General features: G+C 43.0%; 1 protein-coding gene across 1 annotated transcript in view; it reads left to right on the plus strand.

Annotated features, from left to right (window-relative positions):
- GNA13 (G protein subunit alpha 13) overlaps positions 1 to 20,546 on the plus strand; it is a 44,075-nt gene that overhangs the window by 14,923 nt on the left and 8,606 nt on the right. Inside the window, exon 3 of the mRNA XM_003997099.5 lies at positions 17,672 to 17,722. Within this exon, the coding sequence (XP_003997148.1) occupies positions 17,672 to 17,722 (51 nt within the window). The remainder of the gene's footprint in view (positions 1 to 17,671; positions 17,723 to 20,546) is intronic.

A 20,546-nucleotide genomic window follows, 5' to 3' on the forward strand; every position in this document is an offset into this window, starting at 1 on the left:
GAGAGTATGCAGAGAGGGGGATGCTGGCAGAAATGGCTGGGAAGGTGGAAATTCAGGGACGTGTCATGCCACGGAAGCCCGAAAAGTGTGTCAGCGAAGAAAGTGGACGGAAGCGCCACCTGCCACTGAGGCCTAGCAAGGTGAAGACCGGCGTGTTCGTTGATTTTGGCAACAGGAGGGTTATTGCTGCGGCAGGTGACCCGGGGAGGGGGAAGCCAGGCTGGAGGGGCTCGACGAAGGAAGAGAGGTGAGGAAGTAGAGAAGGGTCCCTTGAAATTAGCCGACTGGTCTCATTTCCCTTTTGCTGTACTTTCAGCCATCTGGCTTAGCAGGCTGGGTTTTTTTCAGGCCTTTTCCAAGTTCAAGAGGACGTTGTGTTTATATCAACCGATTTCTTTGAATGTCACTGTCTCAGAAGCAGAGTTAATTCCACTTAATGATGTTAACGTGAGGCCAGAGAAACACAGAAGAGTTTTCCACTCTACTTGATACTTTTACTTACGACCGTATCCTGTTTAGTGAGGGCAATAAGTTGGCCATTGAATAACATTCATTCCTTTGTTCCTTCAGCAGACATGTATTGAATACCTGTGCACACCATGTTCTGGGCTACGCGGGCCCCGGGGACTCAAGGTCACCATGTCTGCTTGCCTTAATGGAGGCTTTGAATCTAGTGGGAGCCGGATAAGTCCCCCACCAGTGGTTGCCTGTGATGTGATAAATGCTATAGTGTCCTGCCTTTGCTGATCTTTTTTCTGCTGAGAATATGCAGAATCACTAAGTGTTCGCTAACCTAGAAAAGACCTAAGAGGGTATGTGGGTCCAGTTCACTTCATTTGTACATAAATCATAGGGTACGTAGGTCCATAGAAGGTAAAGTCACAGCTCGTTTTGATTAGAGCCACGATTCAAACTCGGGCCGTAGGACCCCGTGGCCCGTGCTGTACCCACTGCGCGCTTTCCTGCATCCCTTAATAACACGATTAACTGAGCCGAGATTTGGAAGCGAACTGCTCTGCCAGTATACATTCTGAACTATTTCCCACATTTGTCAGTATTCGGAAACACTCGCAGGTCGCGCTGCTTTGCTGTCTGACCTGATGAATTGGCAGAGGGTGAAGGGATGGATGGTAGTTAATGCTCTTGTGGGCGGGCGGGGGGTGGGGGGCTTCTCTGTGGGCAAGAGAGTTTAGGATGATGGCCTGAACACTAAACTGAGAATAAAGTGATCTGGGCTTTTCCTCTCCTCTGCTGTGTGATTCTAAGCATAGAATTCGTTCATGAATGTCGATTGTTAATGATACTTAATGCTGCGATTGATTGTTGCGCAAGGTTTGAGTTGTGGGGATTTCAGGATGCATTGTAGCACATCATCACAGAGCAGAACTTTCCATCTAGTGTACGTTCACGAGGATTCTTCAGGCCCCTCTATTGAGATAGCTGGGGAATTGAAACTGTATTTGGGAAGTGGGTTCTGGATTGGAAAACTGTATTCTTTTTTACCTTTTTTTCAACAACTGAGGTCATTGCTTTCTGAGAATCAAAAAACGAAAAGTACTACTGAAGAAGTTCTGGCAGAGCTCAACGTTTCTTCATGCTGTTGGGATTATCTATGACCCTTTTTAAAAGAGTATTTTAACTTTGAGGAATTTTTCAGAGCTGAAAGCTCTTGATTTTTTTTTTTTTTTTAAGTTTATTTATTTTGAAGGAGAGAGCAATCAGGGGAGGGGCAGAGAGAGAGAGGGAGAGAAAGAATCCCAAGCAGGCCATATGCTGATAGCACAGAGCCTGATGAGGGGCTCAAACCCATGAAACGTGAGATCATGACTTGAGACGAAACCCAAGAGTCAGACACTTGACCGACTGAGCCACCCAGGCACCCCAGAGCTGAAAACTCTTATGCTTTATAGTGTTATCATTAGGTGGAAACTGAAAAGTAAGAAAGTTGTTTTTTGTTTTTTGAAGGAGTTACTTACAGGCTCCAGAATCCAAAGTAGCTTTTTTAAGTTTAAATTTTGTTTTATTGTTTTATAATTTTTTTTTTAATGTTTATTTGTTTTTGAAAGAGAGAGACAGAGTGTGAGCAGGGGAGGGCGGAGAGAGAGGGAGACACAGAATCTGAAGCAGGCTCCAGGCTCTGAGCTGTCAGCACAGAGCCTGACGCGGGGCTGGAACTCACGAACTGTGAGATCATGACCTGAGCCGAAGTCGGACGCTTAACCGACTGAGCCACCCAGGTGCTCCTAAAGTTTAAATTTTAAAACATGTTTATCCATTGTAGAAAATCATCCAGTTAGCCCCTTAACTGCTGTCCTAAGACATCTTTATTGACATTTTGGTATATTTCCTGCTAATACTTGAATACAATATTGGATGCAGAGATAAACTTTTCTATACTTTCTGTACAATTTTATATCCCATTCTTTTAACGTTGCAACGTTAGCATTTCCTGGAGGAGGTGATTTTCTCGGAGAACCGGTAAGGCATTCGTTTAGAAATGGATGTGAATTATTTGAATGAAAAATTCTTTCCTGTATGTATATCTTTATGAACAAAATGTGGTGCTGCCTAATGGTAACATGGAGTATGGGGTAAATCTTACTATGTTGCTGCCCAGTTGAATAACATTATATACTGTGTGGGAACTAGCCCCTCATCCCTGCTGTATTAAACTTCTTCCTCACATGTAAAATTTGTATTTTAAGTTTTTTTTTTTAATTTTTTTTTCAACGTTTATTTATTTATTTGGAACAGAGAGAGACAGAGCATGAACGGGGGAGGGGCAGAGAGAGAGGGAGACACAGAATCGGAAACAGGCTCCACGCTCTGAGCCATCAGCCCAGAACCTGACGTGGGGCTCGAACTCACGGACCGCGAGATTGTGACCTGGCTGAAGTCGGACGCTTAACCGACTGCGCCACCCAGGCGCCCCTGTATTTTAAGTTTTAAGGGATGATTTGAAAAAGGAATGCTGACCTCCACTCTGAAACCTGTATTATTTTAAGGAAGGGTTGTCGTTCTTATATAATGTTTGGAGAATAATTGATATTTTAAGTTAACAGAATTGAACAGCTTTTATGTATAAGGTACATATGCTTAAGTCTAAGATACAGATGTGTCTGTAAATAGTCAGCATACAGCTAAACTTTTTTCTCTTTGGGATGAAATGTTTTAATGAAAAAAAGTAAGGTTCTTCTTTTTTGTGACTTCTGTAGTAGGAGAATTACTAAACTGCAGTGTACGTTTTGTGTTGGGTGTGAAATTGGGATTTGGTAGGACTGTAGGAATACTCTTAGAAAAATATGTTCATTAGCTTTAAATTATGTTGGTGAGAAGTCTGATTGAGAAACCGGATGTAAAAAGGAGTTTATTAATTTGTGAGCAATGGCAAGGAAAAGGCAGTTTACAAAATAAACTGATAACTTAGTTCTTTCCAAAAGTGTCTTATTTTTAATTTTGTGCCCTGGTTTGTTTTTATAGCTTACATGTAAGAAAAAATGGAAATTAATTGCCTAAATTAGTCAAACATTTTGGGGGGAAATTATATCTAGGCTATTATAAACTATCTTAGATTAGTTTGGAAAGGTATTTCCTTTGGAAAAAAAATACTTTCAAATACTGGGGTAGTTTTTAATGTTGTAACTGACTAATTTTTGGCTCTTGTGGCATTTTTAAATGATGCACATAGAAAACGCTAGCCAGGAACTTGAAACTGTGCATTCACTTGAAGTCTACTGAATATTGACCTGTTTTCCTTTGACAAGGAAGAGTTGCTTGTATATTTTTGAATATAAGTAAATGCTGCCTTGTTCCTTGTGAACCAAGCGGGCATGGGTGGTAGTGCTTTAAATATGCTCTCGTGATACAGATGATGCTGCGACCCTATCCAAAACCTGTGCTGTGTATCCCATCAATACTTCATAATCCTTTTTTTCTAGAGGAAAATGAATAGGGAAAGTCATTAAAAAAAAAAAAGGTAGGTCATCTCAAAGATATGGAATAATAGGGTCTTTGAGAAGAGTGGGCAGAGTTGAGTGTTGGGGGGCACTAAATGGAGGAAGAGGTGGGGCTGTTCCATGACAAAGCTGGGCGGGGGAGGTGCCCGATGCGCCCACCCCGTGTAGAGCTGGCCTCTTTGTCATGTTTAGTTTGAAGACCAAATTAATGGGGGGGGGGGGGGGGGGGGAAGACATGGAACCCTTTGTAGAGATGGTATATTTTAAATATTTGGATGGTTGTAAGCTCTTTTCATTTTAGAGTCATTTTGAAAGCTGCGAACAAACTCTTACAATATCATTAGGCCGGCTATTAGGTATAACGTTAAGAAATTAAGTATAATGTTAGAATCTTAGATTTTAGATAAATAGTGTGAGCAGAGCAATATGGTAGCTTTCATATTTCATGTGACTCTGTGAAAAAAAGAAAGGACAAATAAGATGGGAAATTGAGTCTGAATAATAAAAAATACTACCTTCTGTCTTTGTTATTAGCCACATCCTTAGATTGACACAGAGAGTCTTGATTCATTAACCAGCTTTCACCCCAGACTTTTCCGGTTTGTACCTTATTTATATTTGGCATTTGAGTCTTAACTGTAAACCTATATAAGTAAATGCCAGGTGGAAAGGCTTACATTACGCAAAGTCTATTTGTAGAATGTTGTCCTAAAGGCTTCTTATTTAGATATGGCTTCACCATGATATTTGCAGGGTTGAAATACTAGTGTCTACAAATATGAATTACTGATTAAAAAACATATAGGTCACTTTTATATTTTTTTTAGGTTTTTTAAATTTTTATTTTAGAGAGAGAGAGAGAAGATGCACACACAGCTGGGGAGAGGGTTAGAGGGAAAGACAGAAACTTAAGCAGGCTCCATGCTCCGTGGAGAGCCCGATGTGGGGCTCCATCCCACGATCCTGGATTCATGACCTGAGCCAAAATCAAGAGTCGGACGCTCAACCAACTGAGCCACCCAGTCACCCCCCAAAAAAACACATAGGTCACTTGTAAAAGCAAATGGATGTTTCCTTTTGAATGGATTTCTCCAAAAGTATGCTTAATGAAGCCTGCCTAATGAACACTCGGAAAACTTTGATCTAGCTTAGTTTGGGGAATTAAGAGACTGATGAGAAATAAAGAAAGGCATGTTACACACATACCGAAACCTTCTTGTGGCGATCGAGGCGATGCAATTTGGCAGTGTGACTTACAGGTGTAATCAATTTGAGGAGTAAACCGGCTTCTAGTTTTCTCTCATCTCTTGATCCTTTTTCCTCTTTGAAATATTCCAAACTTGCAAATGGAGACTGACTTACTATGCATGGAAAGTATGTAAACAGCTTTAAGCCATTGGACTTAGCCATTTCAGAACACAGACATCTATTTTGTAGTTTACTGGTACTTCTTTGGGAAAAGTTTTGCTGTTTATAGCACCAGCACTTTGCTGGTTGGTTCCCTATATAAAGAGAAACTGGAAATTAACTTTGAGGTATGCTGTCATTTTCAGAATCACATGTATACTTAGATTTCAGAAGACAGTGTCTCACTGCTTAATTACCTTGGTAATACAGATTTTCTCTAATATTTCTTGTACTGTTACGTCTATTTTTAAAACCGAAAACGATTTTAGCTAATGCTGGTCTCATAATAAAAGGTTTCAACACGTACAAATGGGATACTTTTTAATTTGCTTATTTTTTCTAAATGACTTTTTTGGTCAGTGTTTTCTGCCACTTACAGGCATGCTGAATTGCCCTGCAGTTAAGTTCTAGACACTTTACAAGCTTAAATGATGCAGTTTATTTAGTAGCAAAGTAAAATCTTATACATTATTTAGACTTCGCACTTGATCGAATTTCATCTGACCTTTTCATCCCGCAGGGTAATTCTTACCTGTTTATCAGGTAAAAAGGTAGCATGCTAGGGACACCTGGGTGGCTCAGCCAGTTAAGCGTCCGACTCTTGATTTTGGCTCAGGTCATGATCTCACAGTTCGTAAGTTTGAGCCCCGTGTCAGGCTCTGTGCTAACAGAACCGAGGCTGCTTGGGGGGATTGTCTCTCCCTCTCTCTCTGCCCCCGGCCCCTCCTTCTCTCAAAAATAAATAAACTTAAAAAAAAAAAGTAGAGTGCTTCCTATTAAATACCTTGCGTTGCTTTACCTTACCATGCAAAGTTTGGGTGTCTGTTGTCGAAGCAAATTCATTTTGTAAGTTTAATTCAGGTTTAAACAAGTTCTTTAGGATCCTATGCTGAAAGTGGCAGTCCTGATTTTTCTCATTTGTGCTTTTATAGCAGTTTAACAGTGTTCTAACTGGATTACCAGGTTCATCAATTTTTGACCATAAAAATCTTGGGGCGTTAGCTCTGAAGGCTGTGGACTATGGCAGGCATTTGAAAATAGGCTCTAGAGATGTGGACAGGAAGGCAGCTAGAATGGTAGGAAAGTATGTCTGAGTGAGCAAACCAATAAAGAGAAAGAAAGAGAAGGCTCTACTAGGTGTAATTCCACTGTTTATGTCGCAATTTGGAGCTGTCCGTTGAAGGCCTGATGTTCTACATGTAAGACCTAGTTGAACATAAGTGATACTCGAAACCTACTTTAACAATAAGATAAAGCTAAATAGGTCTCTACTCTCATTTCTTAATATTCTCGGCATTTTTGGAAGGCTTAAAAAAAAACCCACAACTGATTTTGTGTGGTCAACACCAAAAGTCTTGAAATGAACATAAAAGCCAACTTTGAGTAAAACGAATGTCCAGATCTGAACCGATGCTGGAAAGGCTACATCAGAGTCCCTTTTCTTGGAGCTCGTTAAGCTTTTGATTTGGTAGATCGTGGTGGGCTTGGGAATCTTCTCGCAAGCACGTTAGAAGTGCTGAGGCACTGCCAGGCATAAGGCCGTGGGTCTGGAACTGGAGTCAGAAAGCTTTCTGAAAAGGGCCAGGTAGTATGGGGCGCCTGGGTGGCTCAGTTGGTTAAGCGTCCGACTTTGGCTCAGGTCCTGATCTCACGTTTTGTGAGTTTGAGCCCCACATCAGGCTCTGTGCTGACAGCTCAGGGCCTGGAGCCTGCTTGGGATTCTGTGTCTCCCTCTGTCTCTGCCCTTCCCCCACTCGCACTGTCTCTGCCTCTCTCTCTTACTCAAAAGTAAACATTGAAAATTGTTTTGGAAAAAAAAGGGCCAGGTAGTGTGAGTGTGATGTTTGTTTCATTTTATTAAAAAAAAATTTTTTTTTACATTTATTTATTTCTGAGAGACAGAGAGACAGAGCCCAAGCAGGGGAGGAGCAGAGAGAGAGGGAGACACAGAATCTGAAGCAGGCTCCAGACCCTAAGCTGTCAGCACAGAGCCCGATGCGGGCCTCGAACTCATGGACCACAAGGTCATGACCTGAGCTGAAGTATGATATTTTAAACTTTGCATGCCAACAGACAAAATTAAGGGCATTATGTAGGTATTTATATAATGAGAAAACAGATTTCTACAAGTTTTTTAATCAATGAAATTCAAAATAGAATTATAAAATTGAGGACAGTGTTTTGCAGTATAGGTTTACTAATGAGAAGAATGGGATTCTTTTGGAGATGGACATTTTGCTTCATAAGGGTTTCAAGTGTTAGTGTTTTCTATCATGAAAATCAACTGCAAATATTCATGAAGGCTGATTTGTAGCGAGATTTTATATATTTCATCCTTAAAAAGAAAAGTCTGTTCACACAGGTGGGTACTGCCACCCGAGCCTGTGACTTTAGTTGAGCGCAGTCATTGCTTGGAAGACATCTCTGGAATTGTTAGATTCTTCTCGACGCTGCCTCTTGGCACGGCGTCCCTGGCATCGCAGGTTATCACTTCCAGTGGAGGGTCAGGCAGCAGCTCCTCCGTGCGCAGGGAAGTGGATTTTGGAAATGGGAAAGCGTCCCTTTTACTCGCATCGGGCTCTGAAAGATGCTGCTGGAACTGTCATCTGTACGTGCGCTGCCAACGTGAGCACTGGCACTGCCGTTTGGTTTCGGAAAAATTGATCTGCTGCAGACCTAGTGCGGGGATGGAGGCCTCACCTCTTGTTTCGCCTTCCGACAGAGAAATCCTGCAAAGCAGTTCGACATTGCCTCTGATTAAAATAATGCCACTTGTCGAATTACCACTGTGTAAGTTTTGCAGAAACTGCTCGGCCTTTTAATTTGGGGTTGAATTCCTTAAGATGTGTGTGTCATCAGGTCTTCCCTAAAGCCAGTTTCCACAGCCGTTCAGTGGTCTGCAATAGGGACAGGAGGTAGTTCCTGTTCATCCGTTCGTTCCAACAATCTCAGTAAAAATTCACGTCTGCTAAGTTCTTGAACTGTGTAATAGGACAAATCAGCGTATTCAGCCTCTGTTTCTTTTTTTTTTTTTTTTTTTTTCAACGTTTATTTATTTTTGGGACAGAGAGACAGAGCATGAACGGGGGAGGGGCAGAGAGAGAGGGAGACACAGAACCGGAAACAGGCTCCAGGCTCCGAGCCATCAGCCCAGAGCCTGACGCGGGGCTCGAACTCACGGACCGCGAGATCGTGACCTGGCTGAAGTCGGACGCTTAACCGACTGCGCCACCCAGGCGCCCCTCAGCTTCTGTTTCTTACAAAAATTCATGGAACCGATGACGGCTAAGTCCGTGGGAGTCAATTAAATTTATTGTTGACACTTCTGGTTCAGTAACACAAGACAGATCCGTATACTTCCCACAGAGCACCTAATAATACAACGTGTGGTCATTTTGACGGTCTTTCTAAATTTGTCTTTTTTCTGCTGCGCACATATTTTGACTACCATCAGTTGTAACACCCCGTGGCATATTATAATTGAGGTTGTGCTGATTGAGAGTTTTCTCAGCTCCCCTGAAAGTCTTCCCATCTGTAGTTCTCCCACACGGACTCTTCATACGGGCGAATTCTCTAGTCCCTGTAGACCCGGCATTGATTCCTAGAGTAAAAGACCACTGAGCAGTAAGTGGTGGTCCTTGCGTGGCCAGCAAGTCTGAGCCGCTTGGAAACTCATTAGTTTCAGTCTCCTTCCATCTTTTACTTGTGAGGAAATCTTGCTGTGATGTGATGAACTTTTCCCTTTTAAATTTTGTGGTTTTTCTGATTGTCGCTTTCCTGTGAGTTGGGATAGTTTTTGTTTTTGTTTTTTAATGTTTAATTTTGAGAGAGAGAGCTAGCAGGGGAGGGGCAGAGAGAGGGAGACGCAGAATCTGAAACAGGCTCCAGGCTCTGAGCGGTCAGCACAGAGCCCGACGCAGGGCCTGAACCCACGGACCGCGAGATCATGACCTGAGCTGAAGTCAGATGCTTATCCGACTGAGCCGCCCGGGCGCCCCGGAGTGGGATGAGTTTGAAGAGTGTTTAGTCTGGTGACGTTGACTACATCGTATTCTCTTAGCGTAGCCACCATGTCTGTGCATAGTAAACACAGTGCTGCTCCATTGAATTTTGTTCAGCAAAACGATCCACATCCCATCGTGCCTCAAAGGCGGGACATTAAAAGTCCTCTCTTGCTTTTTGTTTTGACGGATATGCACTAGTAACAACAAGAGAATCATGAGGCACTCTCGGCGACATTTGGGACATTTTCAGGCTGTAATTGCATCAGTGCATCGTGTCGTGCAAAATGAAGAGAGCTGCACACAAGGCCTGTGTCGCGACCACTTGTGGCTGTGGCCACGTGGAAGCAGCCCCAGCCAGTGCGTAAGCAAATGAGCAAAGTCGTGTTCCGATACGGTTTTATCTATGGACACGGAAATTTGAATTCCATATCATTTTCAGATGTCATAAAGTCTTCCTACGATTTTTCCCCGCAACCACTTAGAAATGGGCCACACAAAACAGGCGGTGGGCCGGGCTTGGCCTGCGTGCGGGTCATAGTTGGAGGATCCCTGCTCTAGAATATGGTTACATAAGAGGAATAATCAGTGGTCCTCGGCCAGCCTTTCCTTGTGCCCCAACAGTAATGTGTCACTGCTGTACTTGCGTAGACTTTTCCGTAGTTCTGCAGTGAGGATCATTTTTAAAGCTCCTGTTAACACATTGCCAAGTTGCTTTCTAGAATATGCATGCCTTGCTTTTCACAAACAAATCTGAGTTAAGTCCAGCTTAAATTCCACATCCTTTTAAAGTTGTAGATTCTAAATGCCGTCCTTTATACATTTTAGCTGTGCAGAAGAGAGCGTTGAATAAATTTGTCACTTTTTCAGTAACTGGGCAAATAAACTGCCAAGCTTTCCTGTGACTGCACATTTGTTTAATAAAAACTATATTCTAAATTGTGTTCTCAGCTTCTCCATTACCTTTAAACTCAGGGCCTTTAACTTCTTTTGTTGCAAGCAAAGAATCTTAATGAAACATGATTCTTGGGAATGAGGGATAACGTTGAGGCTATTCCTAGTCTGTTTCCTTCTTTTTTTTTTTTAAAGCTTTTCCTAGTTCAGACACAACTTACAAAATATAGTTCATAGAACCAATAGTCTGTCAGTGTTGTGAACCGAGGAAAAAAGATCTAAGGGATGACAGAAAACATCTTAAATTTTAAAAGTCGTAAGTATGAAATGGCTTTTCTTCACAATTTCATGAAAAATTCTCTTCGGTAACATCAGACAGACTGGTGAAAGTTACAGTGCAGTCTCAAGTCATAACCAACAGAAAGTGAGCGTCAGACCCCTGGTATTTCTGGCCTGATACCCGAAATTAGTTACTTCTGTCTTAGCCAAGAGACTAAGCAACGTAACTTGAATAATGAGTCACAGCACAAGTGGATTTAGGATTCATAGACACCGAGATACAGGGAAAGGAGAACTTAAATTGAAATCGGTTATACAAACTGAAATTGGTGCCCAGAGCAGAACTTCAGTAATGATCCATCGGACCACGGAACTTCCTCATTTTATTGACGGTTAAACTGAGGCCTGGAGAAGTTTAGAAACTCGCCGGATCAGTGTTAGAAAAAGGACTCGAATTCACATCTTTTCCTTAACGTTAATAATAGATCATTAGAAGACTTTGGGATCACTTCTGAAACTGTTATGTTGGGAAAAAATACTTGAAGGAAATTTCCCCCTGGTAATTCATACTCCTTCACCACACACTCCGGGGCAGGAGGGAGAGGAGGCCCCCAGGGGCCTGTGCTGAACTAGGTGTGCATTTGCACAAGGGCTGTAAAGCACGACCAGGGCAGGGTCGTCTTCAGAAGCTCCGGCCTCCTGAGAACAGAGAGTCCCGTATTCATTTTCCACGTCCTTTGTGATTAGACCGCAAGTGAGGCATATTTTATATCTTTAATTTGGAATTGTTTTTTGAGATTGTAGAAAGACAGGTTCTCTCTCTTTTTTTCAGTAAAGCCCTCTCTCTATAAAACGACTGTAAGAAATTTCCCCTAAATGACCCACTTCAGAAAAGTATTCATCCTTTTATTAGCACGTGTGTTTGCACACACCTAAGCGCACGCGTGTGGGCATCTGTGTGTGCATGGGTTTAAAATTGTTTCACAGTCGCTTAACTGGGGGGGGGGGGGGCTGACCTCTTCACAGAAGGAGGCTTTAGTCTGCAGTCGTGCACAGTAAAAGATTCTGGAACCGTTCCCGTGCCTCCCACTCAGGGTTTTCCAACTAATGGAAGGATCAGTAGTTTCATCTGTGGTCTAAAATTAACATGGCTTTTTATGTTCAGGGAGTTATTTTAACCATACTGTATTTTTTCAGAGGAATAATGTTTTAAAGTATTTACACCTCGAATAGATACTGGCTGAGTGATAGTGGAGAAGGCAAAGCTTGGTCCAAGTGTAGTCGTTTGGCAGATGGGCACCTTATTTGGGACTGTAAATAATTGTTAGAAATAATCCACACATTCACATGTGTGGAAGTGAATTATAAATGTTTTCTACAATCTCAAGTGCACAAGGGACTGTGTAAATTACACTGATGAAACTTCCTTCCGTGGAAGTTGAAATTTAATAAGAACACATGCATATTTCTCTCTTATCATTTGATTTGGGTGAGATTATGAATCCCCAATAAACAGAGACCTGTGGTAATTTGAACCTAAAAGATCTAAGGTCTAGGGAATGCAGTTAAATCAGGACATGACAGGGAAAAGACCTTAACTTTTTATTTTTCTATTTGTAATACCAAGAGAAGAACAAATAGGAATGATTTTCTTTTTTTTTATTTGAAAAGAGAATATAGGTACTCATTGAGGTACAAAGTTACCTTTTCCATATTTAAATAGAATAGTTAAAGCATACGTAATACAGACCCATTCTTATAAATCGTTGGATCCAGATTTGTTAATTAAGAACGTTTGGGTTTCAGAAAGATAATACCGTGTATGTACTGTTTATTACGTAATACCCACAGGGGTCTTTTTGTTTTTGTTTTTTTTTTTTCAGCGAAACATCTGAATAGTTTCACCAAGTAGGAGAAATAAAGACTAAAGAACCTAGGTCATTTTGCTCCCAGTTGAGTGTTGGGGGCCGAGCTTACCAAAAGAAGTTGTAGATAAGGGGTTGTAATTTCTTTGTAATCTTCACTTTGTGGTCTACTACTTTAATTTAGGGTTTAATGGTGTAAATATTTCATATGTGGCAATTATATTAAAATAATTATTGGATGATATATAATGTTATTATTATATTAGTATGCCAAAATGTATTAAATCATTACCTTAATGCTAAGTGGAAAAATTGGACTTCCAAATCTTGCCGTCATAGGTCATAGGTAGCGATCAGTAAAATATCTTTTTGTTTGTAACATTTTATTTATGTTTAATAAATTCCTTAGAATGGTTGAAAGTTCAGGGGCACCTGGGTGGCTCAGTCGGTAAAGCATACAACTCTTGATTTCAGCTCAGGTCATGCATTCACAGTTGTGAGATCAAGCCATGTGGGGCTCTGTGCTGACTGTGGAACCTACTTGGGATCTTCTCTCTCTCTCTCTCTCTCTCTCTCTCTCTCTCTCTCTCTCTGCCCCTGCCCCCATTCACAAACACAGTTCTGTCTCTCAAAATAAATAAACTTAAAAAAAAAAAAAGGGTAAAAGTTCGTTGAAAGTTTCACCCATACTACTCATAACTTTCTAAAAAGTTTGAATTCGCAAGGTCACTAGAAAGAGCATACCAACTTCCCTAGACCCCCAGAAACAATGGGTTGGTTATAAGCTTTTTTTTTTTTTTTTTTTAAAGGGAAAGGGGGAGCTTGGCTGCTTTAGATGATGTGTTCATCTTAAGGTGACTTTAACTTTCTTTTATTTGACCCTCGGTTAAGATAAACAGAGTACTAATTGAGATAAGGTTTTTGTGTACTTGAACTTTTGCTGTGGATTTGGATACGGAACCTATCATTTTCTTGGGCACACACAGCCCCCTTGCTCTGGGCTTTCTGAAATGAGAAGCGTCAGTTGTCACTATGTGGGGCTTCTCCGAGTTTGCACCTTAATTTATTACAGACACATCTGCGAGTCAATCTCCTGTGACCCCTGCTCAGTTCATCTCCATCACAGTTTCGCACTGTTGGCTAGGAGCAGATCAGTAGGACCTTTGTGGCAGTGAGTAGTTAGTATCTTAAAAATGCCTAACCTCTCTGCCTTGGTGATTCTTCTGAGATCACTCAGGACATGATTCAGGAGCACATACAGCTGTTTATCACAATATCATTTACTTTCAAAATATTAAAAGTGCTTATTAAAAAAAAGAATTGAAATACACAACATTAGATCAGTGGTTTTATTTAGCTTTTTGTATAACAGATACTAGGAGTTATTTTGACCATTAAATTTACTTCCCAGTTATTTAAGTGGAAAAATCAGGATGCAAACTTGTTTGTATTGTTTCAGCTATAATTGGAAGAAGATATCTTCGATGTTAACGGTGGTCGCCCCTGAGTGGTGGAAGTGATGGCTCTTGCCTCTTTTCCTTCTTTGTACCTTTTTCTAGTTATCAGTTTCCACAGTGAATTTATATTAAATCCAAAATCAAGGAAAAAGCCAATAAACGTGATATGCAATACTACCAGTCCAGAAAACACCTTTTTTAGAAATACACTAAATTTCATTTAAGGTGTTTGACATTACATAAGTATTCAATATACACATTACTGAAAGGGTAACAGTTTTGTTAGTCTGAGTCATATATAAACAGAGTGACTTATCTTTTATCCTATTTGTCCAAGAGGCTCTACTTCAGTATAACGGAATTGTTATTATCTGTTTGAATTTGACTTTTAAAATACTTTTGGTGGGTCCTCTGGGTGGCTCAGTCAGTCAAGCGTCTGATTTCAGCTCAGCTCGTGATCTCACCGTTCGTGAGTTTGAGCCCCACATCGGGCTCTGTGCTGTCAGTGCGGAGCCCGCTTCAGATCTGTCTCCCTCTCTCCCTGCCCCTCCCCTGCCCCCCTCTCTCTCTCCCTCTCTCTCTCTCTCAAAAATAAACATTAAAAAATAAAATTAATAAATAAAAAAATAAATACTTTTTGGGTTGTACGAAGAGTCCTATATGTGGATATTGATGTTATTTATAGATTAAGCCCAGATTCCCTTTGGCTTATATATTACATTAAAATTTGTGATATAATGCAAAATATCCATACAGGTTTGCCCAGATAATCTCTTCATTGATCTGAAATGAATTCCTTGAAGATTTTTTTCCCGTCTCCTGAAAATCTTTTTTTTTTTTTTTTTGATTATTTTGGTGAGAGAGAGGGGGGTGGGGGGGACAGAGAGAGAGGGAGACACAGAATCCAAAGCAGGCCCCAGGCTCTGCGCTGACGGCACGGAGCCCAACTGAGCCACCCAGGCGCCCCTAAAAGTCATCTTTAGGTGCTGTCAGTGCTGTACAAGGTGCAGAAAAAAGCAAAATCGTCTGTCACTGCTTAAAATCATGAGGAGATCAGCCAGACACTCCCCCACACCACCACCCCTCCCACAAGCACACACCCATGTACTTGCTCGTGGCGCACACGAAGGCGGCGATTGTCCAGGTGGGGTCCACAGACCTCCGGGGGCGTCCTCGAGTCGGCACTCTTTACGACGACACCAGGACGTCGCCTCCCTTCCCCCTGCGTTCCCACTTGCACCCGTGGCCGAGGAAGAGCAGCAGCGGCTGTGAAGAGCCAGCACCTTAGCACAGATCCACACGTTGGCTCCAAACAAAAGTGGTATTCTTACCACCACACAGCTGCCGTTTCTCTCTCTCTCCCTCTCTCTCTCTCTCTCTCTCTCTCTCTCTCTCTCTCTCTCTCTCACACACACACACACACACACACACACACACACCAGTTTCATTTAAGATGAGCCTTAATGGAGCGTGAAAAATTACTTGTTTTCCATCTCAGCCTTTGAGGGGTGCCCGGGTGGCTCAGTCAGTTGAGCATCCGACTCTTGATTCCGGCTCAGGTCGTGATCTCACGGTTTTGTGAGTTCGATCCCAACGGCGCAGAGCCTGCTTGGGAGTCTCTCTCTCCCTCTCTCTGCCACTCCCCTGCTCACACTCTCCGTCTCCCAAAAAAAAAAAAAATCTCCACCTAAGAGCGCACACCCCTGTACGACTGAGCGGGAGGTGGGTGGAGGCACGGAAGTAGGGGAAAAGCACTTCTGCAGCTTGTTGGACCGGGCACTGAACTAACCGTATTTTTCACGGAATGCCATTTGACTCGAGAAAACCATCAACTTGCTCAGACTTGGGCATTGGACAGAAAATACATGTTTTAGAAAATACATGAAGTTAGCCTGTCCCCTCAAGGGAAAGAAGGGGGAGTATTTGCTGCCGTTGATAAAACTTGAGCTTTGAAGTGAAAATCAAAATTGAGGAAAACTTGTTTTGGCCCACCACTGTGAGCTTGTCAGCTTCCCAGTACGTGAGGCTTCTGATGAGATGAAGGAGGTCCTAATGACTGTGATTTTCTTAACATTGTGTAAGGAAGCATGCCAGCTTTGGAAGATCTGTTACTTAGCTGCCCGCCATCTTCCCTGTGACCAGTGCCTGGCATCACAGAATGGCGGGTGGGTCACAGATCCACTCTAAATACAGTGTAAGCCAATGAATTTTCATGTAACACAGTGAACTAACGTTTTTAAAAACTACCACTTGCCAAGTTTTGGTATAGTAGCAAAAATATCTATAATTATCTGAAAATATTTGATTAAAATACTCCCTTTCCCAGCTACATTTTTGTGAAAGGCCAGGCTTTATGTATATACTCAGCCGGAACAACCTATAGTAGCAGGTGCAAATGCAGAAGCAAATGAATGTCTCACTGTCTTTTATGAGCCATACTAAAATATGTTAGCATACAATGAATGGGTTTATCATCGGTATTCTTTAAGGAATTTCTATTCGTTTGTTTTTTTTTAAGTTTACTTATTTTGAGAAAAAGAGAGCATGCGAGCGAGAGAAGGGCAGAGAGAGAGAGAGAGAGAGAGAGAGAGAGAGAGAGAGAGAGAGAATCCCAAGCAGGCTCCCCTCCACCATCTCAGAACCTGACGTGAAGCTCGATCCCATGAACCACGAGATCAAGAGTCAGACACCCAACCGACTAGGCATCCAGGAGCCCCTAAAGGAATTTTTAAATATTTTAAAAATTTCTCAATTTTACTTCCTAATATAAATATTAATAGCTGTTACCCACATGAAGAATATCCTCAAGAGTCTTAAGATATGTAAAGGGATTCTGAAACCAAAAAAAAAAAAAATGGAAAATTGCTGCTTTCAGGCCTGTAACTCGATGTCCCAGAAATCACCTGAATTGTAGAAACTATTGGTTGGTTGCCCATCCCCTCCCCCCCCCCCCCGCCCACCTCTCCCCCTTCCCCTTTCCAAATCAGAACTTCTAGTCAGCTAGGATCTTCAGGTGATTACCCCTAAACATCACAGAAGCACTGCCTTCCGGAACTTGTGGAAGCAGTCACGGGCAGGGTGGGTGCTGTGCCCAGGGAGAGCATCTTGGGAGAAAGAGCCCTTCTTGTCCCAAATGGCTCCCCTCTTCTTAGCTGTCTGTCCTCTGTTCAGGTATTTCCTCTTAAGAATGTAGACTCATACAGTTTAGGTGTTGGAAATTGACTGGAGCTCTAGTAGAAATCTGGGCTCGGAGAGAGTAGGCTGAGTGAACACTCAGGAAGAGACCTGATGGAGACATGAAGCCTGCAGCAGTTTTCAGTACCTTCTAGAGCAAGGCATGTCTGTCCAAGCAAGTGCCTGTCACCAAAAGATTTTACGGTGTTCTCACCTCATCTCTGGTTTGCTCGTGACACTAAAGATAACCACCATTGGTATCAACTTAAGGGGGAAGAAATGCAGACACTTAAACTGTAGTAGTACGTTTATCTCAAAAGCCGTTTTCACCTTTTAATTGCATCTTCCCTTCGGATACGCAGATAGTTCTATCAGTAAGCATCCATGCAGTGGCATCCACGCCGAAGGTCACTGGGTGCCGCTCAGGGAAGGCATTTGTGAAGCTAACCAGGCTACCACACTCGGCCAGAAGTAGACGTTGTGTATGGTTTCGGTGGGGTTAGTTGTTCACTCTGAATTTTGTGACTAAACAAAGTATGTTTGGATTAAGTGTGCAGCCAGACAGTTTAATATAAACTGTTGTAACAAAATCTCCCATTTCTAAGCCCTAATAACTATTTATTTTTTTCTTGTTTTAGGGTGAATCCGTAAAATATTTCCTGGATAACTTGGATAAACTTGGAGAAGCAGTAAGTTTTTGTTTATGTTTATTGCTGTTTGAAAGCAATAGGTTATTAGGAAGTTTAGAAAAATTATGTATTGAGCTGTTTGCTTCTTCCTTCATCCTGGCGGCAGCTTTTGGACTGTTCCAGCTTCATTTTGTCTCCCTCTGTCATCCAGATTGCTGCCATTTCCCTGAAGAATGGCCTGTCCTCTGGTTCGTGAACATAAAACTGTTTAGAGAAAGTTTATGTTTGAAAATGAGATTGCACATTATCTATTCTACTTCATTGTCTCTGTGTGTGTGTGTGTGTGTGTGTGTGTGTGTGTGTGTGTGTGTGTGTAAGCAGAAACGGGACACGGTGGGTTGTTTGATTTCAAAACCTTTCAGCAAACGGTATTTTTCAGCTCGGAAGCGCTTTGCGTTGAGTTACAGTGTGGGAGGGCTGGATTCTGAAGGCCGGCTGAAGAGACCACCGAGTAGGAGAAGGAGTCACCCTGGGAAGGAGAGTTTCTGATTTTCCTCTCAGCTGGCACCGTGGCTGGCTGGGGCTCCCGGGCCTGCTGCGGGCAGGGCGTCCGCTCTGTTCTCTGTGTCGGTCTCACGCCAGAGACCTCCCTGGAAGACAGGTTGCTGCCGCTCAGAAAATGTCTGAAGGCCATGGCCCCACAGTCATTGGCACCTGCTGGATTTACGGCAGCGTTCTTGGCCTCCTCTTTAAAGCAAATTTCTCTAATACGTTGTAGTACAGTCTCATGGGTTCTTTGAGGTTACCTTTCAAAGTAAAACTAAAAGAAAACATGCAATGAAAAACCCGCTGCAAGTAGGAAGGTGGCATACTAACGTATCTAGGACATGTGAAAATGTGCCTTCTTTTTGCAAGATAAATTTTACATCCTCTTGTTTTGGATTTTGCCAAATCGCACTTGTCTGCCCTGAAGTACGTTTGTTCTTCTCTTGCCTGTCTCCTGGACACGTGTGTTCCAGAAGTCGGGAATCTCTGTATGAGCCTGCGTAGTAAGACTTGATTTCGTGGTCTCTTTTCCATCTGGTTAGAATGTAAGCCTTAAAAAAGTTACATGCAGGCCAAATGGAGAGAGCCTTAGCAGGGAAACTAATTTTTAAGAGTTACCGCATGTTTTCCAAACCACACGGTGCTGATTTGACCTGCTCTTCTCAGTTTGCCTGTCAGATCAGCTTTCCTTGAGCACAGCATTCAAAGTAGGTCCCTCGTCTTGTATTCAGTTTCAGCCCTTGCTTTTTTCAAAGATCTTTGCTCTCTCTACAGCTGGTTATTTCTGTGTTTGCTTGTCTTCTGCCTGCACCTCTTGCCATAAGGGCAAGGATCTCATCTCTTGATGGTGAAGGGTTGAGTTCCTGATGCCTAGTGACAATGCCTGGCATACAGCAGGCACTCAACAAATAACCTCTGAATGCATGGCCGTAGGCCCCTTTGTACTGGCTGCTCAGAGTCTTAGGTTGAGAACAGTTCCGAGGCCACATCTGGAGTAAACCGGAAAAGGCGCTGCGATCAGTAAGTAGGTCGGTGTGAAGGAGGGAGGACAAAGCTGGCTGTGCTGCAGGCTGGCCATTCATCCTGGCGTGTCAGACTCGTCACAAGGCTGCGTTTGCTTCTCCGTCTCTGGAGTACCAGGGGTGCTGAAGCCCAGCCGTGCGCCCCTTGACCCTCTGGGAGGCGGAACAGCGCAGAGTCCAGGACGTGGCTCTGCAGCCAGACCACCTGGGTCCCCATCCCAGCTCCCCACAGCCTGTCTTTCTGTGAGCAGAGGCATCTCTAAACCCGAATTTCTTGATATCACGGGCATCGTACGAGACCTGACCTCACGGGTTATGGGGTGGTTACGTGAAATAAACCCTGTGTCTTAGTCTGCTCATTGTGCTGAGACAGAATACCATAGACCGGGTGGCTTAACAGCAGACATTTACTGCTCACGGTCCTGGAGGCTGGTCGTCTCAGATCAAGGGGCCAGCGTGGTCATTCTCCGGTGAGGACTTTTCCTGGCTTGCAGACTGTGGCCTTCTCTCTGTGGCTTCTTCACATGGCTTTTACTCAGCACATACACATGGAGAGACAGGGATCTCTTAACTCTTCTTCTAAGACCGCCAAGACTGTGTGATCGAGACCCTTCCCTAGGACTTCATTTATCCCTGCTCGTGTCCTACAAGCGCCGTCCCAGAGTACAACCACTTTGGTGTTAGGGTTCCAGTGTGTGAACTTTGGGGGGACATAGTTCAGTCCGTAGTGCTCGGTAAGGTATTGGGAACAGTGCCTTCCATGTAGGAAGTGCTCGGTGTTGGCTGTTTTGCTCTTTGATCCCTGATTGTAGGAAACTCGTTCTAGTCAGAGACAGAATTACAACATACATAAAACCACGCAGAGGACGGTTAAATGGTACTGACCATGAAGGTCGTATTAGTTCCTAGAACAGAGAGAGGTGTTTTGACCGGAGAGGCTGGAGCTGGGCCGTAAGAGTATATGAATGAATCTGAACTGTCTGAAGGGGGAGGCGGACTTAGAAGAGGAGTTGCGGCCCCCCAAGATGGGAGATGGCTGGGTGTGTTTAATTTTAGGAGGCACATCCGTCTGGCAAAGGACACGTGACAGTCTTGGCTCTGACTTATAAAAACAGATTCCTAGAAGGCATCAGCTGGGGTTTGGATGCATCGTTCTTGCAGTTGCACTTGTGCAAGTGGATGGTTGTGGAACGGTCTCAGGGTGTGCAGCTTTGGGCAGATCTTGATCTCAGCTCTGTGGTAAGCCTGGACAATGTAGAACAGAGCCTGCCGGTTCCAGAAAAGCCAGGAGTAAAGAGGGTCGTGAAAGCCAGTCA

Source organism: Felis catus, chromosome E1, assembly GCF_018350175.1.
Source record: "Felis catus isolate Fca126 chromosome E1, F.catus_Fca126_mat1.0, whole genome shotgun sequence".
Lineage (NCBI taxonomy): Eukaryota > Metazoa > Chordata > Mammalia > Carnivora > Felidae > Felis > Felis catus.